Source organism: Anguilla rostrata, chromosome 17, assembly GCF_018555375.3.
Source record: "Anguilla rostrata isolate EN2019 chromosome 17, ASM1855537v3, whole genome shotgun sequence".
NCBI lineage: Eukaryota > Metazoa > Chordata > Actinopteri > Anguilliformes > Anguillidae > Anguilla > Anguilla rostrata.
The window spans coordinates 13,464,044-13,485,236 of record NC_057949.1 but is presented as its reverse complement, the minus strand read 5'-3'; the positions used below and the strand labels follow the sequence as shown (position 1 = coordinate 13,485,236).

Sequence of the window (21,193 nt, the reverse complement as noted above, 5' to 3'; positions counted from 1 at the left end):
CAGGTAAACACAGAACTACCATTTGCGTGCGTTATGTAATTTACACAACATGACTAGACTCAACACAGAGCTCCACAGCAGTTTCTGCTTGTGTAATTAATAGGCGCCTAAGGTGTTTCAGTGAAACAACTAAATCAAGAATGACATATGAATGGAATATTTTATGCTTCAGTCATAACTACGTGTAAATAATTTAAATCGCACCTTTTCCCAATCTTACTTTACAGTAAGATTTCAGAATTAAAATCTAAAGTGTTACTTTATATTGGTTTCACCTACAACAGCTATTATTTGCTGCTGTCAACAGAGGCAAATGTCACTAATAAAACAACATTATTTCAATCTTTCCTAGGCTTTATTGTTAAGAATAAGTTATTTCCCAATGACAGTTTGATTTTGTGAAAATTCATTGAGGAAGTTCACATTTACAGTATATTTGTGATCTGCATGAGGACACATTACTCTCTATGTTTAGTGGAGTTAATCTGAAGCAGTGCATGTGTTGGCCTCAATGCAAAACAAGGGGGCATCATTAATTGACCGAGCCACTCTGGAAGTCTCTGGTGTAAGATACAGTCTTAATGTGGTAGAACTGGTAGAGGATTTGTACTGAGCCACAGAACCAGAGACAGATGAGGGTGAGGGTAATGTAAGGCCAGCTCATGTTACATAAATCTATTCCGGTGTACCTACTGAATGCAAGGATCTTCAGCGTCGTCAAGCAGAAACTCTCGCTGACCCGCTAAGAATATGGCTCGAGTTAAAAGAAAGTGAAAATCTTAACTACGCAAATTTCAGGTGTTAAACCGCCTATCTTTCTATCAATTTTGTTTGCTAGTTCTAGTGTAGGCCTAAATTTCAACGCTTTGAATGTGCAGAATAACATTTATGTGTTAGGGGCACAACCTAAGGGGGTTTAATGATCAAGAATGCTGGCAGTCACTGAAAATAATTTGCACAAAAACAAGACAGACGCAAACATGCATTGTCCATGTGTTGTTCTGAAAGATAGAACTCTGAACTACTTTAACTGATTGTCAGCGAGATCAAGTTTGATGCTCCCCAGATATTAAAATAGTGATCAGAGGATGCAATGGCCTTAGACCAAAGACAATGTTTAGTGATAGGTTTTTTTTATGAAACTGTCAGTCAGAATGCAATGTATTGACTAATCTGGCAACAAAGGCGAATGTGAAATGTGAATCTTGTTACATAGAACATGGTGCTAACTCTTTGTGCAAATATTATGATGGCATGATGAAAGCAACAGCACTTCGGTGTGGACGGCTAATAATTAAAAGCCATAGCCTTGTTTATGCGACAGTGCTAATGATCCTGATGAAATTACCACCGGGACCACAATTATAGGAACAGGCTGTGGAGACTGCGACACCTGCACTTGTGTGTGTTTGTGTCCGTTTGTGAGAGAGAGAGAGAAAGAGTGCGAGTTTGTGTGTGTGTGTGTGTGAGAGAGAGAGAGAGAGAGAGAGTGTGTGTGTGTGGTGAGAGAAAAATTGTGTGAGAGAGAGAAAGAGTGCGAGTCTGTGTGTGTGTGTGTGTGAGAGAGAGAGAGAGAGAGAGAGAGAGACTGGCACCTGCACTTGAGTGTGTGTGTGTGTGTGAGAGAAAAAGTGTGAGTGAGAGAGAGAGAGAGACTGTGCCAGATGATCTCTCACAAACCGTTCTCTATGCATTAATCTATTGATTAATGCATTTATTAAGATGCTGATTCCGAATTAAGACCTGCTCGTGGACAGTAATCATTGGGAGTGAAGGAGTTTTTGTAGAATGAGGGCTTGCTCGCGGGACATGCACATGCAGGAGGAAGAAGCACTCCTTCAGCATGAAGACTTTAAATGCTTGTGCGTGATAAAGTTGTGTATTAATTGCATACACAAAGTAGAGAATCAATAGCACTGTCATTCTACGGACTCATGCTTACTGCGTCTTCGTTCTTAGGCCTACATAGGCTAACATCTCTCATGCCATGGGATCGGCTAAGTGCAGTCATTTATATAACCAAATTTCCCTTGCATTTTGGCTTTCTGTCGCTGGGTGAGATTCTAAACAATTTAGCTAAACGAATTTTGACCTATGTACTGTAATGGTAGGCCCATGAGTTCACTCATTCAGAACACTGTCATATAATAGGGTAGACCGAATGTATTACAAGAGGGCAGCTTGTGAATGCAAAGACAAAATCAGATCTATGTGGAGATGTTAGCACATTGCATAGAAATTCCCTTTGCCCCACCTGGCTTGAATACAGCGGTCATGGCAGTATATACAGTATAATGGTACAGGAATCCTCGGCCTAAAGATTGGCCTAGAAACATACGTAAACTATAAAATAAAATTTTATTGAAATAAATGCTCCTCGCATTTAGCAACCAAGTAAAGTCAAAGTCAAAGTGTTTTTATTTGTCAAGTGCACAGTATAACACAGGTCATTCTGAGCAAAGAAATTTGTATGACATGGCAGGCAGCAACTACGTAGGAGCAAGAGAAAAAATATCAAAAAATATCAAATATCAAAAAATATCTAAAATATACATAATATTAAACATAGTATTAAATATTAGCAGCAAATAAGTACCAGCCTGTACAGATGGGGGATATGGACAGTAAGCAATAGGCTACCTTAATCCTGAGCCAGTTTGGCCTGTTTTTGATACATAAAATGCATGTTTATTATTAAAAAATGAAATTCCTCCTGTGATAACATAAAGGTATTGCCAAGACATAAGCACTCAATGGTGTTTTATTAAAAATACATATTCACAGGAAGAATGGTTTTGCTTATGAATATTAATAAACTATCCAATTTAAAGTTCCTATAAATGCCTTGGCTATCTGTCACCAGGAGAATCACAAATAAGGTCCTACTCCTCCTACAGCCATGTATTAGACACAGTGACATTAAACCCATTGCCTTTGATTCTTAATTGCAGAAGCAAGCATTTCCATAAGGCGGAACACAAGGCTTTAATTAACTCTAATGTCGCACTACTCAGCCTTGATTGTCACCAAGGCAATGACAAAATAAAAAAATAAATAAATCAGTCCCAGCCCCCCTTTGCAGGGGTAAATGGCCAACTAATCCAGTCCTGCTTTAAAGAGTCTAGAAACACAAAGGAAGCATATTAGTTTCTCCTTTTTGGTGGCATATTTAGGCTATTTTATTTATTTTGTGTGAATGATTTACAAATTCTGACTGGCCAAAACACAAGAAAAAAAAGTGATCCACTGATAGGATGCAATGCTGTAGATCCAACCTAGCCAAATATGATAATGTTAAGCGGTAAAATATTGTATTCTGGAATCAGTCAGACTTTGGTGCATGTCAGATGGCCCACAATACTGGCAAGAGCGGTCATACTGTCAAGACCAGCAAGATCCATTCATTCGAATCATAACATTTTGACTGGGTGGTTGAATAAAGCAAATGTTGGGTTCGGTTAACAGACAAAGGCGACTCAAAAGTTAAGGGGGGGTGGGTGGGCAAGAAGACTGAACCCAGCCAATGAGACACGGTTCAGATCTCTAGAAGCATCAGTGCATTAAAAGGCAAGTAAAAGCATGAACGGTTAAATATTAAAGCAAGCCTCGATGGGTAGCGTCCAATCACAAAGCAGAGATGAATGGTGTGAGCAAAAACTACCTTAATTTAACAGTTATAAATAGAACACACTGACAAATGGTCTGATGTCCCAAGTGTTGCATATAAAGTTTTGTACATACGTCTTTGTTTGACCTCATGGCAAGCATGAAAAGCTACATGTCTGCAATATGAAGGATTTAAATACATTAGGAGTTAAAGTTATTGCTCTTAAAAGTATAATATTGAAAAAAAAACAGTACATGCATTATAATGCCATTGAATAAGCAATGGGCCATTAAAAAATATTATACCTTCACACCACTTGAATTGTACAATATTAATTGCTTTATTTGACTGCAAACTCTTAAAATGTATATAAATATTGTATAAATAATACGCATGTACACCCGCATTAATAATTCTTACAGTACACACCTTAAAAAGCTTTACTCTAAAGGCATCAATCACATGCTCCAATTCTTTCAGCTGGTCTACAGCAATCTATAAAGTTTCTAATTCCAATGCATTACAGAAGTTCACACATTGCAAGAACGGGTACAAAACATGAAAACATTACTTTTTGAACCAAATGATGAAAGGGATCAAAACAATTAAATTACAGTCTGTTTAATTAGTCTCAGTTTGATCTTATTGCATTGGTAGAGTGAGTCATGCTAAATTAGATGAACTTAAAAGGTGGCCACTCAAGTCTTGGTTGTGGCATTTTGTGATTTTTTTTGTTACATTATAACCCAACAGTGCCACCTTGTGGTAGAAATTCATCAGTACTACAGTAGGCCATTGGCCCTATAAGTGATACCAGGAACTCCCAATTCACACATTGCTGATAAATTTGATGAAAAACAGCTTCATATACCCATACCAAAATAATACAACACCCATCATTGAATACACAAAGAAATTCAAATTATTCAGGACTATTCTGCACTGTACTTGGTTTTAAAAATGTGTCTTGTATTACAACCTTCATAAAAATCCACCCATTGAACCATTGTTTTGACAGTTAAACGGTGACCTTTTAAAATATGGATTAATCAGAACAGTGACTTAAAATTAGCAAAACAAAATTTACATTAACACAGATCAGTAAATGCTGAGAAAAAAAAAAATTTGATCATAACTCCCAAGATGAACTATTCGTTACAAACAAACCAATTCAAAAGGTAATTAACTATGCTATATAACCCAATGTCCATTAAAACAGTGCAACAAAAACAATGATGTTAAATGTTTAGGATACAGCTGAGCAATTTTAACCTTCTCAAATATTTTTACCCTGCGCAATAGTAGAGGCCAGTTAGACGCCAATATTTAAAAATAATTTTCAGTCATACGATTAAAATGATTACTGAAAACAACTAAACCGCATAGAATCTCAGCTACATCACTGGATGAAGTTAGCGGGCTAGCGATTTGTGTACATACATACAGTACAGACCCATCTTATCACAACGAGAGGTCTTCCTTTCAATGCTTAAAAAGGCCTCACTCAAATCAACCGGAATGCGAAACCCATTCAAACTAATAAACATCAAGCGAATGACATCAGAGCCCGCTGCTGAACACGCCCACCAGTACGCCCCCCCCCCGAGGATCAATTCTTCATGCTGTCTTTTTTACTCAAACGCCTAAACAACTTCTTAATGGGAGATTTCTTCTTGCTTTTCTCTCTCCGTTTGCCTGTTTTGAGAAAGATAAAACATGTTTGCCTTTAAAGCAAGGGAAATTGAGTAATCTTTCACAAACACATTCGCTTCGCGAATCGAAAACGCGCACGCTGAACCCTTTAAAAACGCAGATTCAATAGGGCACCGAGCAAAAGCGTTCAGGAAGGTAGAAGCGCTACGGTATTCACTGAAACGGGGCTCTGAGCAGCATTCAGACGGAGGCTTTGATAGGCCAGGCGTGACCCTTGACCTTCAATAGAACCGTGTAGCAAAACTAGATCACAAGATTATGCCAGGAAAAGCAAGCGCCATATGGAAACCTAGGACATTGACCCCATCATGCCTGTGAATAGCAAGGGATCGTGTGACTCAACTTCGCTGTGAGAAACTAGACTTCCATCACTCCATTACATCTCCATTGGCCTGTAGCCATTAACAACATCCATCAATTCAATTAATTTATTTTTATGTCTGCAAAATTGTATTAATCTTTATAATTTATGCCGACAACAGGAAATTAATTCTTAGTTAAAATAAGTTAAAATAACAAAGACATGTATTTGTACTGCTTACTCTGCATTGTAAGCTTTGAAAATGCTAACAGGTGTAGCGAAGAAATGCTAAAAATACAAAATAAAAATCAAAAGCTGTGCGCTGTACGAGACAAGTGAGTATTTAAAAAATAAAATAAAATTACAGTACAGCACAATTAGAGCGATGTAGACCATAAACCATCCCAGTCCAATTTTGTCTTGAATCACACTAGGACTTACTCCTAGACGTGCAAATGTGCATTTTGGAGTGTGTGCAGTTTATGCATTTAGATTTTTAAAATAAATGAATAATATATATATAAAACATACACATGTGGAAACATTTGTATGCTATTAGGGGAAGAAGGAACCATTTCCCTTTAACATTGTAAATATTGACCTGGTCTGTTCCTGATTTTATAGTGCAGGACTTTACCAGCCATAGGTTATGTAGGATGCTACCATGGATTCAGACGCTGGTCTGGTGTTCACAGCCAGCACATATGGTAGGAGTTTGACAATGCGGATTTGTATGTGGTTCTGAAGATGCAGAAATGCAAGACTCACCCAGTTTTTCCATCATTTGATGCAGCTGTTGATCTTCCTCTTCCTCTCTGTCGAGTATTAAAAAAGGAATCAAACATGATACAATATGTCAGCAGACACTTTCCCCATCATTGATTAACAAACCAGATGGTGAAGATATGGTTTTTTTTAACATCACTAGACCTTTTCTTTTTTGGGGATTACTTGTACTCGGTGAAGTGTGATCTGTGCTATAAATGGGGACCAACAGGCAGAAAAAACCTTAAATAAATAAAGGAGGAACAGGCCAACCATGTCAAAATAAATACTGATCCTCCAAATGGCCAACATATCTAAATGGCGGCATCCATGAACTTGATAAATAATTTAGGAGGAAATGTGCTCATATTATTTGAAGTGCATGTTCATCATTCTCATAAAGCACTGAGTAGAGCATTAGAACAGTGGTGTTGGTGACTGTGTGCAGCCGCACAGTGTTGAGTGGGGACAGCGGAACACAAGAAGGGTCATGTGCAAGAGTGTGCGGGCCAGGTGCGATGTCGCAAACGGTCCCCACCTCAGCCTGTCCTCGTCCAGCACCACCACGATGGCATTCCTGTCGTTGATGATCTCCATCAGCCTCTCCATCAGCTCCTCTTCCCTCTGCTGGTCCACTGAGGTCTTTAAATGTTCTGAAACAAAAAGGTAAAAACACCTCAGACTTCTCCAGAATATCACCGAAATACACATTGAACGGATCGATCCGAAAACCATCAAGGAAGCAACAGAAACAAATTACTCACATTTTATAAAAAGGTATTTGTAGCCCAAAATGCTTCAAAGAAAACAGAATTAAATGTGATACAGTAATAAAAAAAATTGCATTACCCAAGCATAAATACAAGCCAAATCAACTAAAAGTCAATGTGGAAAAGTGCATTCTCAATTTGCTTTAAAAGTTACTGATGGAGCCCCTTATCTGCAGAGGTAGGCTGTTCCACAGTCTAGGGTCATAAAAAGAAAAAGGAAGACACCCAAACATGCTCTTTTCTAGCCGATTTTCCTGCCAAATGTTTGTTTAATCGTTCATGGCGCCAAACCAATTTGGGCTTTACAAAACAACTGAAAAACAAAGCAGGAAGTGCATTCCACTAAACTGCCTCAAGTGTATGAAGGTTGAGACAGAAGTCCAGAGAGGAGAGGAGAGTCACCTGGTGTGTCCATCAGTCTCCTCAGTTCCCCTTCCACTCCTGGCTGCTGCTCCTCCAAATCTTGAGTTTTTGCACTGAGGAAACGACCAAAGCAAAATTTCAGCCGGAAATAATATAACAGACATGCAGGCATCACCATGATGACATAAAACACTGCACTGCATGCACGTACATGAGGGAAGGGTCATTCAGTAATAGGTAGTAATCACGAATCCCAATGCAACAGGTACATCATGCACTCTAACAGGTATGAATATTTCTACCTGCGACATCCATGTTTTGCCCTGGGATTTATTCATGCATTCTGACCAATCAAATTAAATGAAACCCCCAAAAACAAAAATTTTAAAGAACATGATACGTTACATGTAGACCAACTCAGATTCCCTGCGGATGCAAGCCTGCTTGGTTTGAATCAGGTTGAACCAGTCCACCATTAATGAGTCCAAAGCATCCTCTTCCCCTTCTGAAACGCAAGCAGAGACAGGGAAGGATGATGAAAGCACTACTTAGACAATTGTAAGGTCACTTGCACAATTGAAGTTAGCTAAACAAATCCTTCTGATGGATGTATTTACAATCCATTCAACATTTAGTTCATAAGGTCAACAAAGCAACAATCAATTTGAAGCACTGTTTTTGGGAAAAATCATATTGACCAATTATGGCGAACAGACAAAATGCACTTAATTAGAACTATTTGCATGAACTGAGGGACTGCACCGCACCTCGCTCTACACCGTCCCCCTCACACTTTCCCATCCTGTCCCTACACCCTCCAGAGAGAGGAGCGGACATGCAGGAGGGAAGTGGGGAGAGTGCATCCTTTGTGCACCACCACCCTGATTTGTGGGGGAGGATTGCACTGTACAAAAGTTCTTAAAGTTTCAGAGACAAGTATACGGTATGGTTATTCTGTGAGAGAACAAAACATTTTAAAGTCACTTTTCTGGACATTATGATTTACTGCATGAATGACCGCCTCAAAATTTCGACTCAAATTCAAACTGGATGCATACTGAACTAGAACTCCTCTTGTTGCCCATTAAGCACACTTAAGACCAGAACCCCCTCTGATGGCTGGAGGAATGTGGCAAACAGAGTTCACTAACGACATTGGCCCTTTCCCCATCGTCCTCGAGGTCTCTGCTCCTAGCCCGCACGCTAACGTGCTACTCCCGATACAGGGCATCGCGCCTCAACGACATCCGTCTGCATCCAAACTTGGGAGAGGAGGAGAGGAGAGGAGGTTGCTTCGGTCTCTCACCTGCCTCGCAGTGGCGAAGATGTTTCTCCATCTCCACTCCCTGCTTCTCCAGGTCGCTCAGGTGCTCCTCGATCTCCTGCAGCTCCTGCTGGATCCGTTCTGCAGGCACACAGAAGGACCGGCCCTGGGGAACGAAGACAAATCTGTTTAAGTGTCCAGCTGCGATAATCGCCGATTCATTTTGCTTATTAGGACTTTGGTGGAGATCAATGGCACTTTAACATTTATAAGCATGGCCTCTATTCAATCTAACAGAAGAGTGCTTTGAGTAACAGATGCTACTCTCAGAAAACGAGAGCAACATCTGTTATATATAACCAATTAAAACCTTACGCAACAGATTTTAATCTTAAAAATGCAAGGATTTAAAAATTGAAGGATTTACACATTTGCCCATTTCTAAACTAGCTTGAGAAATTACAATATCACCCAATCCAAAACATAACTGCTACATTCATTTATAATAACACATGCAAAATTAAAAACAGGTCAATCAAGGGCAACAGTGGAAATAACCCATTATGCATTATAGGACCCAAGGGGCCTGACTCCAGTTAAGTCTTAATAAGCCATTTACCGGGCAGTTTTATGGCCTAGATAAAGTCAAGCCCTGATAATATTATCCATGGGCTACCTTCTCATGACTGCCTCTCATAGCAATTTAAGCTCTATGCAGCTATAAAGCAATCTACAGTAGCATAGTTTGACAACATTATCACCGGGTAAAGACTTGCCTTGGGCAGAGCTGATTCAGGCGTGGAAGCATTCGTGGATGGCGAACCAGACCAGTTTGTGAAATCTGCAAAGACAGGATATTCAATCCTGAGGCCAACTGTAATCATTTTGTTGCAATGGTTTGTTTGACCACATCATGCAAAAAGTTTGAAAACATTGAGAGCATTCAGTCCAAACTTCTTGGTATCAATCTCTGCCCTATATAACAAAGGGTCAGCTGTAGTGAAATAAGACGTGCTTAAAAAAGTTAAGCATCCAAAAGAGAGAAAAATGTGTGAAGAAAACTGCACAGATTAATAGGAGATACCCAGCGAGGTTACACAGATGTGCTCAAATGTGCAAAACGGGGATAAAAGGAGAAAGAAAAAACTGTATGACTGCACTCATGCATATAAACACATAAAACAGACGAGCTTTGTGCCCTACTAGTAATCACCAAAAACTAAAGCTAGCTGTACTGATTTCCAACTGCTTTTGAGGGGAAAAACAGCGAAACAAGGAGAGCAATATTACTATGGCTGTGATGAAGATGTCACGGAGAGGACTTACCCCAACGTCCACACACATTTTGAGGCTTTCTAGAAGGGGTTCTTGCATTTTCGTGGCTAATGGCAGGGGTACCGGAGCAGACTCCAGTTTGGGGAGACAGTGGGTTTGTAGTGGTGTCGTTCTGCGGCAATGTTGGACAAGGGTTGGCCTCCATCTCAGAGCTGAATCAAATGCAAAATAGTCTTCATAAGAGTCTAGTCTATGCAAAAAATGAAGACATTTACAGGAACACTCAACATTAAAGCACTCATGAAATGGAGGTAGTTGCTATACACTTGTGGTAAATTATCGCCAAGTGTAATCACCTTTTAGCTGAAAAAATAAAATCCTTTAAAACAGAATTACATAAAACCTCCTGCATAAATGAGTCCGTATTTGGGATTGTGTTCAATCAGCCCATTAGAAACAGTGAAGCACCACAATTAGTATTATTATTACTATTTTAAACAGACCACTTGTTTCATAGGCTACTGTGCTAACATTCAGTTTATGTATTCATTTATGGTGCATTGTCTCTATCGAGAGCTGCTTCTCTGAGCACTGAAAACAGCATGTTTGCTCTAGCTTTGTCCTGCACTTCTCACACACACTTTTCAAAATTCACAGAAGCAAAATTTAAGCACCTAATGTTGGTATTTTTTTTGATTAAGCACAATTTCTGATTTTGAGGGCATGTCCCTAATCCAATTAGGCTCCATTGTGCTAATCAAGTAGATTGCAGTCCTCCAGGACCAACATTAACAAGAAGTGTTTGACCTTCAAGGACACAGGAAACTCCAACTCCACAGCTAATCCTGGCAAGCTACATCAAAAAGTAATAACTATCATAAATGCTTGACTGTCCGTAAAAGATTTACTTTGAACACATTTACACCCATTTCTTCCGGGGCTGTTAACTGAACTTAGAGAAATGGCCTCCCAGGTACGTTCCATCAACCAATTACTTTAATAATGCCACCCCTTTGTGAAAAAATGTATTCTCTTGCAGTGCAACCCATCACCAATCTTTACTGCCTCACCTCTTGCATTTAGGGAAATTTGAGTAGAACAGAAGAATGACCATCGGGGGGCAGGGAACTCAACGTATTGGTTGCGTGTTGCACTATGGGCAGGCTCAGATGCAGCACTCCTTGGGACTCGAGAGGATGGGGGAGAATGGCAGTGGCTGCACTCTCAACCAGTCAATCATTACAGCGATGGGTGAGGCGGGAGGGAGCAACAGGCTGGAGAGTGAACGCATGAAATGTAATTTCGTTCTTCCTCCTCGTCACCAAAATGGCGGACTTAAATTTGAACACAGTACTTACTTAAGCCCTTGTCCATTTGGCACAGGCCTGAGCATTGATCTCCAGTCCGCTGGCGTCTCAGACCTCTCGACATCTGCTCCAACGGCAAAAAATACATTCAGTTTCACGGACAGCCAAATACAGGAAACCGCTTCAAACCCAATGACTTTTCTACAGTCTATTTGAATGAAAACTCTGAAAAGGACATAATTAGCTTCTGAAATCGTGTGCCAATATTAGGCTAAACAGTGATTGTTCAACACATGGGTCATGCACAAGTATGACAGTTACAGGACATGTGGTAACATCAGATGAGAGACTAAATATATTGTGCAATATTAAATACTTTTCATTATTACTGTCAGTTAATTATTAAATAAATTCAGGGCTAATCCAACCACAGGATTAGCAGTCATTTCACAGAAAGCGATTTTTCAGGAGTCAAATTATGTTGTCCTTTGTTTATATAACCTTGTATGGATACATAAAATTGTCACTAAATGCCATCTTGTTATGTTTTGAATGGTGATGTCTCATTGTAAGCCCTAATGGGTTTCTTTTCACCCCCCCCCCTTCCCCCACTATATGCATTTCCAGTTGTTAAAACACTCCCGTTTTCATATGTGCAAATCAATACAATCAACCACGAGGCTCACAGCTCACCTTTGATCCGGGAAGAGAAGTCGTTTAAAGACTCTCTCTGGGTAGACTTGACCCACAGCGCCTCCTTGTTGCTGGTGGTTTTGAGACGCATCGAGGGTTCGACTGGTTTGTTCTCCGCTGTTCCGTAGCCGTTCAAGTCCCTCTTAGATCTGGAAACGTCAGCAGGAGGGGCCCTGTTCCAACAGTCCCAGGTTACACGAGCACTGTGCTTATACTACTACTACTATCACTCCGCCAATATGCTTTGAATAAGATCTACTGAGCCATTGCTAAAAATGGCAGTAATAGCACTATAAAAGGTGCCATGCAAGATTGAGCTCTCCAATCAAAATTTTATGGTCCGGATTATCAGTTACTAGCGTCATGAATTCTGTAAAAATCCATTCTCCCGACAGAAACCCCAACTCATTTTCAATCTCTATGGTATCCAATGACTAGCAAAAAATTGTATTTTAAGTGCTTGCTAGTAGTGTTGATGCTGCTTTACATGGGTCATCTGACTAGTCATCATTCGCAGATGCTTTGACATGCAAAAGGTCTTTTTGCAATTACATATGCAATAAGGGGAAAGAAAAAACAATCCAGATGAGTCACATAGATGTATATTTAAATATCACAGGAGTTACCCAAGGGCCTAGAAAGTGGCAGGGTCTGCCGATCTTCGTTTTCAAATTTATACAAAATAAATAAAAGCAGCCAGTTTAGACCCAAAAAATGGATAAACCGTTTTTTGACCAATTAAGTGCTGGATAACAAAAACAAAAGAAACCAAAAATAAAAACCAGCATACCCTGAGGCTTTCCTCGACCAGAGTTGCAGACACTGCCATATTCAGATCTATGGCTGTACTGTAAAGACTTACCAGTGGCCAGTTTCCCAGAGCCGTGGATGTGTGGAGATATTGTTATTGTTGCAGTTGCCCTCCGACAGGTTCCCTGTCATCAGTGAACTGGCACGGTCTGGCTTCTTCTCTTCCAGGTCCCTGCTGGGGCCCCTGCTCTCTGGGGCCGCCGGGGCCCGCCTGCTGGAGGGCGTGGGGTCAGCCACAGCGGGAGCGGACGTGAAAAACCGCTGGCGGGCCGCCTGGGTCTTCTGGGCTGAGGTGGTCCAGTTCGAGGTGGCAGAAGGCGGGGCTACGGGCTTGGCTTCCGTTCTGATTGGGGCAGAGAGAACGGAGACGGGGTGGGGGGAGGGAGCAGCGTCACTCGGAGCCGTCATCTTGCAGTTGTTCTGGGAGCTCTGGTGAGCGGTGCACGTGAAGCTTCCTGGTTCCGGTCCGCCTTTATAGGCTCCAGAGAGGAGGGTTTTCGAGCATTCGTTGCACCTATTCAAGATAAGGCCAAGGCACGTTACTCCGGGACAGTTTTAAATGGGGAGCATAAGGAGTTTCAGTGCTTTATCATTGGTTACAAAAAGCTTACTTGAAGCAGCTCCTGTGGTAGAGCCTCCCATCCACCAGGTGGCGCTGGACGAGATGAACATGGTGTTTACAAACCACACAGGTGCTGCTAATGGTCCCTGTATTATTGGAGCTCTCCACCAAAACTTCCTTCTGAGGAAGCGGCTGAGGAAGAAAAATAAATAAAATTACAATACATAAGATTATCAGTGCACTATGAAACAAATGAACGGCTAAAGTGGCTAAAGTAATGGCTGACTTTGGTGATTATTTCTAAACTTACATATCCCAAATAAAACTCTTTGAAAGTCAAAAGATATTGACCAAAAGATTCACAGAAATTTCGGAAATTCATTTTATTGACACCGTTTCCTAACCATCCGCAACGGTGGCTTTAACACCTCATCTCTGCCCGAAAACTAGCGCGACGCTTCGCTTCACGCTCACAGTTAACATTCTGCTGCCTAGCTCCGCGTTCTCACTTAACAGACCGTTGCATTATTTACAGCAGCCAGGCGAGCAGCTGTTCACCGCTTCCTGGCCGAGTTCCCAGAACCCGCGGAGCCACAGCGACCTTTCATCCTTATCGTTGGAGAGTATTGTCTCCAGGCCAGAGCCCTGGGAGGGAGGCTCGACGCACACCCGGCACTGGTCAGACAGGAAACGACAGGGGGAAAAGGCCACTAGTCCCTCTACACAGCATTGGAGTGAAACAATAATACCCACGAGAAAGAATATCACATGCTAGACCTTCGTCTAGGTTTTCATCCTTTGTTGTTAGGGGAACAGTTAAACATCCTGACGTCACACAGCAGGATATACAGGCCATTTGGCTTGGACCCTGAAACAGGCACAGTGCATTGTGGGACTTGGACAGATAAGATGTAGTCTTTATCTACACAGGCCACACATGTGGAAACACACTTAAGCATATGTGCAGGGGAGGATGTGAAGGGCTTGTGACTTCCTGTGTCGGAGTGCTAGGAGCACTTTGGTCACTGGGGCAAATCGGACAGGATCAGCATTAGTCTACAAAGGGAGTTTGTGTAATTTAAAGAAGAACAAACAGTAACCTGGATAGTATGAATCACGCAACCATGAATCATTGCGAGACAGGGGTACACAACAAGGGCAGATAAGTTTACACTACAGGGCCCGGGGTATGTGCTTTTAGCATGGAAATGCTTCCAACCAACTCCAAAAAGCAAACCTGCTTTTTGAGTGCCCAGAGGTTGTACATATGAAGATTCATTTTAAAGCACTTATTGACAATTATAAACAAATCATCCTGCCAACAAGTCACCCTGTTCAAATATCCATTAAATAAATTTCCATCAGTGCAGCGGTCTCAGGTTGAATGTCCCATAGGAAATGTTTCCAACCAAAAACTAGTTTAGTTTAAAGTCATCTTTGAAGAGTAATCGGTTAAAACGAACATGCAGAGCCTCAGCAGACAATGTCACTGCACAAGCTGCTTGGAATTACTTTTTCTAGTCTAGACCACAAACCCCAAAAGCCCCCATTACTAGCCACTGCCAAGAGGATGTCAACAACGTCGGCGCAGAGCCTTTATTGCACACAAACTGTCGGCCAATCAAAAGCATATCCTCATTATAAACATGGAAACATTGTTCTGTGAAATTCTCAGTACGAGTTCAAGATGAACCTGGACTCATTAGGATTATTTTCACGGGTATTAATGAACGTAAACTTCAAAAATGGAATGCCAAATCCAAAGGTTTTGGAATAAACAAAACTTTTTCGTGTGGGAATAGAGGGCTGTCCTCTTCTACCACCTCTTCTTTGTAATATACAGCTTGTCAAGATCCATCATGGAAAGGAAACTCAAGTACTTGTGTGCTACATGTAAACAAGTATTACCTTGTCAGCAGCGGGAGGTAATTTTGGCAAGTGCCCAGAGGGTGCGGTGACTGTAACGGCGAGGGGCGGGCGATTCTCCACCGCAAGTTTGCAGGGGAGGGGCTTGGCGATCACCGGCAGGTTCTTCTTCCCCGAAGGCTCCTCCTTGGACCCCTCCGCTGGTCTCTTGACTCCGCCCACACCCCCACCTGGCGGAGGTAGGACTACGTTACGCCTTGCGGTGGGGAACCGGATCCTGACTGTTCCAGTACCACACCTCTGGCTGAGAGCCAGTGCCTGGTGTGCAGCCTCCATAGAACAATGCACAGATCAGCTAGCACCCTGCAAGCCAAACAGCTAGCTATGGGGGCAGGCTCTGTGGGTTTCAGAAGACACGCATGCCATCTGTGGAACTATGCAACAGAGCTCATTAGAGTGGGGCATTCCAAATTGGGAAAGAAGTGGGGGGAGAAAACAAGATGTTGAAAAAACAATAAGTGCAATAAGTCAACATGGATTAGGAATCCGTGTGCTTGCATAAAGTTTGCTAACACAGCTAAACTACAATGTAAACTGATGACTGCTCATATAATGGAAGTGAAGGCAGAATCTGTGCAATGCCCCAACCATACTGTTATTCCGTAACTGTGATTAGTGTTCAATAGGATAGTTCTGTTCTTATTCGAATAACCTAGTTTAATGTTCAACAGGGTAGCTGATAAAATGTCAATAGAGACCGCACTTCCAGCCTCTCTTGGGGCTAGGATTTCCCCCTAGTGCAAACTTTGTTTCAGTCCCTTATTTTTATATTACATTACATAACAGGAATTTCAGCAGACACTCTTATCCAGAGCGAGTTACGCTACATTTTACATAGCATTTACATTGTATCCATTGATACAGCTGGATATAATGAAGCAATACGTTCGGGATAAGAGCTGTAAATGTATAATGCAGTGTAAAATGTAATGTATAATGTAATGTGAAAGGTGCTCTGGGCAGTGAACATCCGCGGTCAGTCAGTAGCTTACTGGGGGCACGGCCGTTGAAGTAGTTGTAGTACTGGGACACGTAGGTGAGGATGCTGAGGCGGTCGGGGATTCTCAGAGCCACCATGTCCTCCGCGTCCAGCAGCGCCGGGATGCCCAGGTGGTCCTCCGCCACGCGGAACGCCTGCAACGAAGGCCGTGCGGTCAAGCGCCGCCGCGACGACCGCGCAGTCACCGCGACACACCCACCTGCTCTTCACCCCCGACACTGGACAGCCACAGGACGCGCTGGTTACTGTTACTCAGCACCTAATTAGTCAATTAAAGAAGTTGGTGATAGTTTGTTGACCTCATTTGGTTTCTTGGGTCTAAAATGGTTTTAAGGTGACTTTAGTTTCACAACAAACCACAGTAAGTTTTTTATCTTTTCATTTATTTTTTAATTTTTTAAAGAGAAGCAAAGCTCAGAACGCCTCATTGTTTCAGTCGGCATCGTTGTGCCTCGGAGGGGTTTTCCCCTCAGCGTGGAAGCAGCTGCCGGACCGACTGCACAGAACCAAACAATGAAAATTCCAGAAATAGAAGAGAGGCCGACGCGTTCGAACGCGACCTCGCACGGGGACGGCTGGAGCGGGCGACAAACGGCGTTTGCCGTTTCCTCTGCACTCGGAGGTCCAAGGGAGGAGGGAGGGGGCAGCTAACAGGCCGTCATCGGGGAAGTCCCCGCGCTCCCCCTTTACGTTTCGCAAAGTTGCGGATGTTTTTTTTGTCGCTGAACGGCAGGGGCAAGGACAGGGGAGAGATTAAGGGATTTTCCCTCAGCGTGCGAAGGCTGAAATGCCCATGCATTGCCCATCCAGCCCACACAAGGCATACACACAGCTGTACCACTGCAACAGGTATACTATCAGAGTCTAAAAGGTGAACTCTATACAAAATCATTCAAAATGCATACCGTAACCATCAATGAGGGAAAGAGAGCAGTCAACATTGATACATTGACAAAGCAAAAAGGCAAAACTAATCCATCATCCATATTTTTGCGTGTGCCTAATATTCAGCATAATGCTTACATTTTGGCCATCTGATTAGCGTGCTGGCTAAAGGCCACCCAGAAAGACAGTATTAGTAGGATAGTTCCAGCTGTAAAAAATAAAAAAATAAAAAAAAATAAAATATTTTAGCAGCAGCAGAGATACGGAAAGCAGAGTTGAAACTTGATGCAACTATTTCAGGACCAGCGCATCCTCCTCATGAAATATGCAGAGGAATATAACCTTGTCCAAGAGGTAATCCTAAACGCACCCGTTAAGCAGGAACAGACACGTTACGGGGCAGTGCTGTACACCCGGTCAAACACAGTGAACTGTGTGTGTAGGTCCACAACAGTTTGTGTAGACCATCCAACAACACATTCAAACCAACCCAAGATCATCTCCCAATAGGCCATAATTCAACATCAATGGATAAATGAATGGAAGTGATGCAAAATTAAATTTTCTAACTGACTTACATTGGGAAAGAGACCCATCAGGTAATACATACAGTGTATAGCCTTGCAATGGCAGTAGCTTATTCATAATGAATACCCCACAAAGCCTTGGCTGGGCTCATCTCACTTGCAGACGTCAGGCTACGTTTGTGACTCTTTGGACTCTGCAATAGCCCCCCCCCAAGAGCTCTCTGTGTTTTGAATACGGTGTGGCCTTTATGCTTCTTTCCCCTGAAATCCCTGAAAATCTGTGAAGCCGAGACAGGACAGGGGGTGGTGTGTGTGTGTGTGTTTGTGGAGATGGGGGGGGGGGTTCCTTTTCCAACCGCCGTTCCTCACTTCCTGAGCCCTGACATTTAAGGAAGGAGGGGCACCGTGAAAACAAGGCCACTGGGTTAATCTAGTCAACACGCTTATCCTGCCAAAGACACACAGGAGAGTAATCACTGCATGCGAGCTGAGAATAACTGGCCTTCCTACACAATGTACAGCCAAAATAAACAAAGCCTGCAAGTCAGCACACAACGCACACAGTCAACCGTAACTTTTAATCACGCAGCACGGTGAAATTGAGCCTTTTTGTAACAGGCAAACCTTACTAACCCCATTGTCAACATTTAAACCGATGGTCGTTACACGGCGTCCCAAGAGCGAAATATGGCCATTTAACTTCTGACCAGAGCTACAGTAGAAAAAATAAAATCTACTAGGTCACTTTAGACAGGTTGTGCAGAAATCAGTATACAAGATTAGTAATGGAATCAATCCTCAGCAGTAAAATCAAGGAGGAAACTTTTAAAACCAGTATGGCATTAGCATGCTAAGTCCAGGTTGATTCTGAAGATTACTGGGCACGGAGTAAATAGAAGTGGTTTAAGTTCTGCCCTGTTAAAGTGTATACGCCAGTCACACTCCTTATCAGTTGAGATTCTGAGGCAATAAACATGGTTCCTATAGCATTTCTGCTTAACCAGTGTCAAAACCGTAAATAAGGCTTACCAAGTTGTTGTTGTCGTAAACATTTTCCTTAGTGAGAGAGCCATAGTTTCTGAAACAGAACAAAACAAGGAAATGAATCACGCAGGGTCAAGGTTTTTTTTTTTTTTTTTTTTTTTTTTTTTTTAAAAAGGTAATGCCCATCTGGTCATACGGTTAAAGATGGGGGAAAGGCTATAGGCCAGGGTCTGCTGGTTTTTGTTTTCACCTTAAAATCAGCACCCAATTGGGACCCAAGACACCAGGTGAGTTGAGTTAACTGTGTAATCAACTGCTCTAATTGATTCATGAAGTGCAGAGTCACTATGAAAACCAGCAGACCCTGTAGCTCTCCAGGACCAGGGTTGGAGACCACTGCAATGAAAATTCATTTGAAAAGAAATTCCCATTTTCATTAAACGCACTCATCAAGCATTCATTTCATTTTACCTTTGGTCACACCATTACAATAATGGTCCCAATCACAAAAGGAATTTCACCAATAAATTCCGACTCGTCCGTCTTGAAAATGATATAGGCTAAATTAACCAATGGCAACTTAGTGTTAATAGACTTATTTTTTTTATTCACTCCAGATTAACCTCTTTGTTGTCTTGAGTTTAACAGCAGTACCCTTCATACTGACAACCCAGTATGGTTGCAATTAATACTCGTTCTAATCCAAATAGTCTACTCTCTGTTCTTTTCCGTGAGTTTCAATTAACGGAAATTGTTATTTTGTTGGTTTTGACCACGGTTCCAAATGTACAAAACACACAAACGCCTTTAATCAGGAATTTGCCCTTGAAATATATATTCTTGCTAAACCGAGTCGGTAAGTAGGCTGCACATGTTCAGAAGTGTAACTTTTTCAAAACTTTTCTTACACATCAAACTTCGAAATCAGACGCATTTGCAAATTATGGGAAAAAACAGATGAGCACTGTCATCCTGTTGGGAAATGCGAGCTTAAGCAGGTGCAACGGAAAGTTCTACTGCACATGCATTTGCTTACATATTGGACAATTGACGGATGTGAGACAAAAATATGCTGGCCTCAGTGGTCTATGAAGAGCAACTATTTTTCTCCCAGAGTAAACTGCCCCTGCAAATGAATTAATGTGGAAAAGTTTATTACCAAAACAATTTCCTGTTACTCTGTGTTGAACATCTTGATGAAAACGTACCAGTCATTTCACCTAAGGCTTTTTTCCCCCCTAGCCTACTCCGTATTAAACATTATTGATTAAAATATACCAATCGTTTCAATTAAGCAGAGAACACGTGTTTGGTGTGCTTAGAAGACAGATATAGGTCAGATATTTTGTTAAGCACACGATGAGAAGCGTTTTTCTTTTTTCTTTTTTCTTTTAGAGCCGGATTTTGTCGCAAAGTGCCCACAGCTGTACGGAACGGGGCTTCATTAGACCCATTAGTAATGCATCCACAACTAATCAGTATAAAACAAAATAAAACTTAAACATCCGAATAAAAGGCAACATTAGGAACTCAATTTTTTGCTGCCATTTCGCGTAATTTATCACCGAAGTCTCAGTACCAGATAATCGTGAAAGGGTATCTGGCATGTCTTGGCAAATTTTAAAACGTGTGCACAATTTTGCATCAGCTCTAATAAAGTTGTCACAAATTCCTTACATTAGGTCCGGTCTGTGTTTGTGGATAAGCGCGCAAAAGGCCAGTCCGTCCCTGAACGACGTTGTCATGTTGATGATATTCACATCTCGATAGCCATCACACTGAATTTTGCACCATTGCTGGAGTGCCTTGATTGCTGCCATCCTTCCTCGCAACTGTGAACAAATACAGAGAGAAAAATGTTTCGCTATTGCTATGAAATGCCCAGAGCACGTAACTGTATCCCAGCATCCGGCAAAAAAAAAAAAAAGTTTCTGTCCGGGGTTTTTTTCAAAAGGCACAGAAGCCGCGTCAGATAAAAGTATCGTAGGCTACTTCTTGACTGTAACGGAAGAAACTCCCAACTAAACCATGCGTGACGGTAGGCTACCTGAAAAAGGTACTTTTCGTGACGCAAATGGGTGGAGCTTTAAGATTCAATTAAGTTTAATTGCTATAAACATGTATCGTTTTTACCCACATCTCCGTTTCTCAGTTTATGAACCTCTGAAACCTAGAAAAAATAAATAAATGAAATTGACAATTGACTAATGACTGACCAACAAGCACACAAAGTAAAATGTGTAATATGTAATATATGGTCATTATTTACAGTTTTTTTGATGGCTAAGACACATTTAATGAAACAATTCCCCTTTTTCTCAGAACCATTAACACAATCCCAAAACTACACATCAATCAGCACAAATTATCTTCTCAAAAACATATACTCTTCCATCAAAATTAAACTTTGCCTTCAAATGGCACACATAAGCCATCGAAAA

The 21,193-nt window shown here is 41.6% G+C and overlaps 1 protein-coding gene across 1 annotated transcript; it reads right to left on the bottom strand.

Annotated features, from left to right (window-relative positions):
- Positions 1-3,923: 3,923 nt before the first annotated feature.
- micall2a (mical-like 2a) lies at positions 3,924-20,779 on the bottom strand. Its single transcript, XM_064316266.1, has 17 exons — positions 20,430-20,779; positions 18,798-18,846; positions 16,349-16,490; positions 15,339-15,526; positions 13,480-13,622; positions 12,921-13,382; positions 12,059-12,231; positions 11,417-11,489; positions 11,225-11,332; positions 10,110-10,270; positions 9,560-9,624; positions 8,826-8,949; positions 7,925-8,024; positions 7,559-7,632; positions 6,925-7,039; positions 6,390-6,436; positions 3,924-5,302 (listed from the first exon to the last, which is right to left on the bottom strand). Exons 1-17 carry the CDS (start codon positions 20,570-20,572, stop codon positions 5,217-5,219), a joined length of 2,253 nt encoding a protein of 750 aa, XP_064172336.1. The 5' UTR covers positions 20,573-20,779; the 3' UTR covers positions 3,924-5,216.
- Positions 20,780-21,193: the final 414 nt, after the last annotated feature.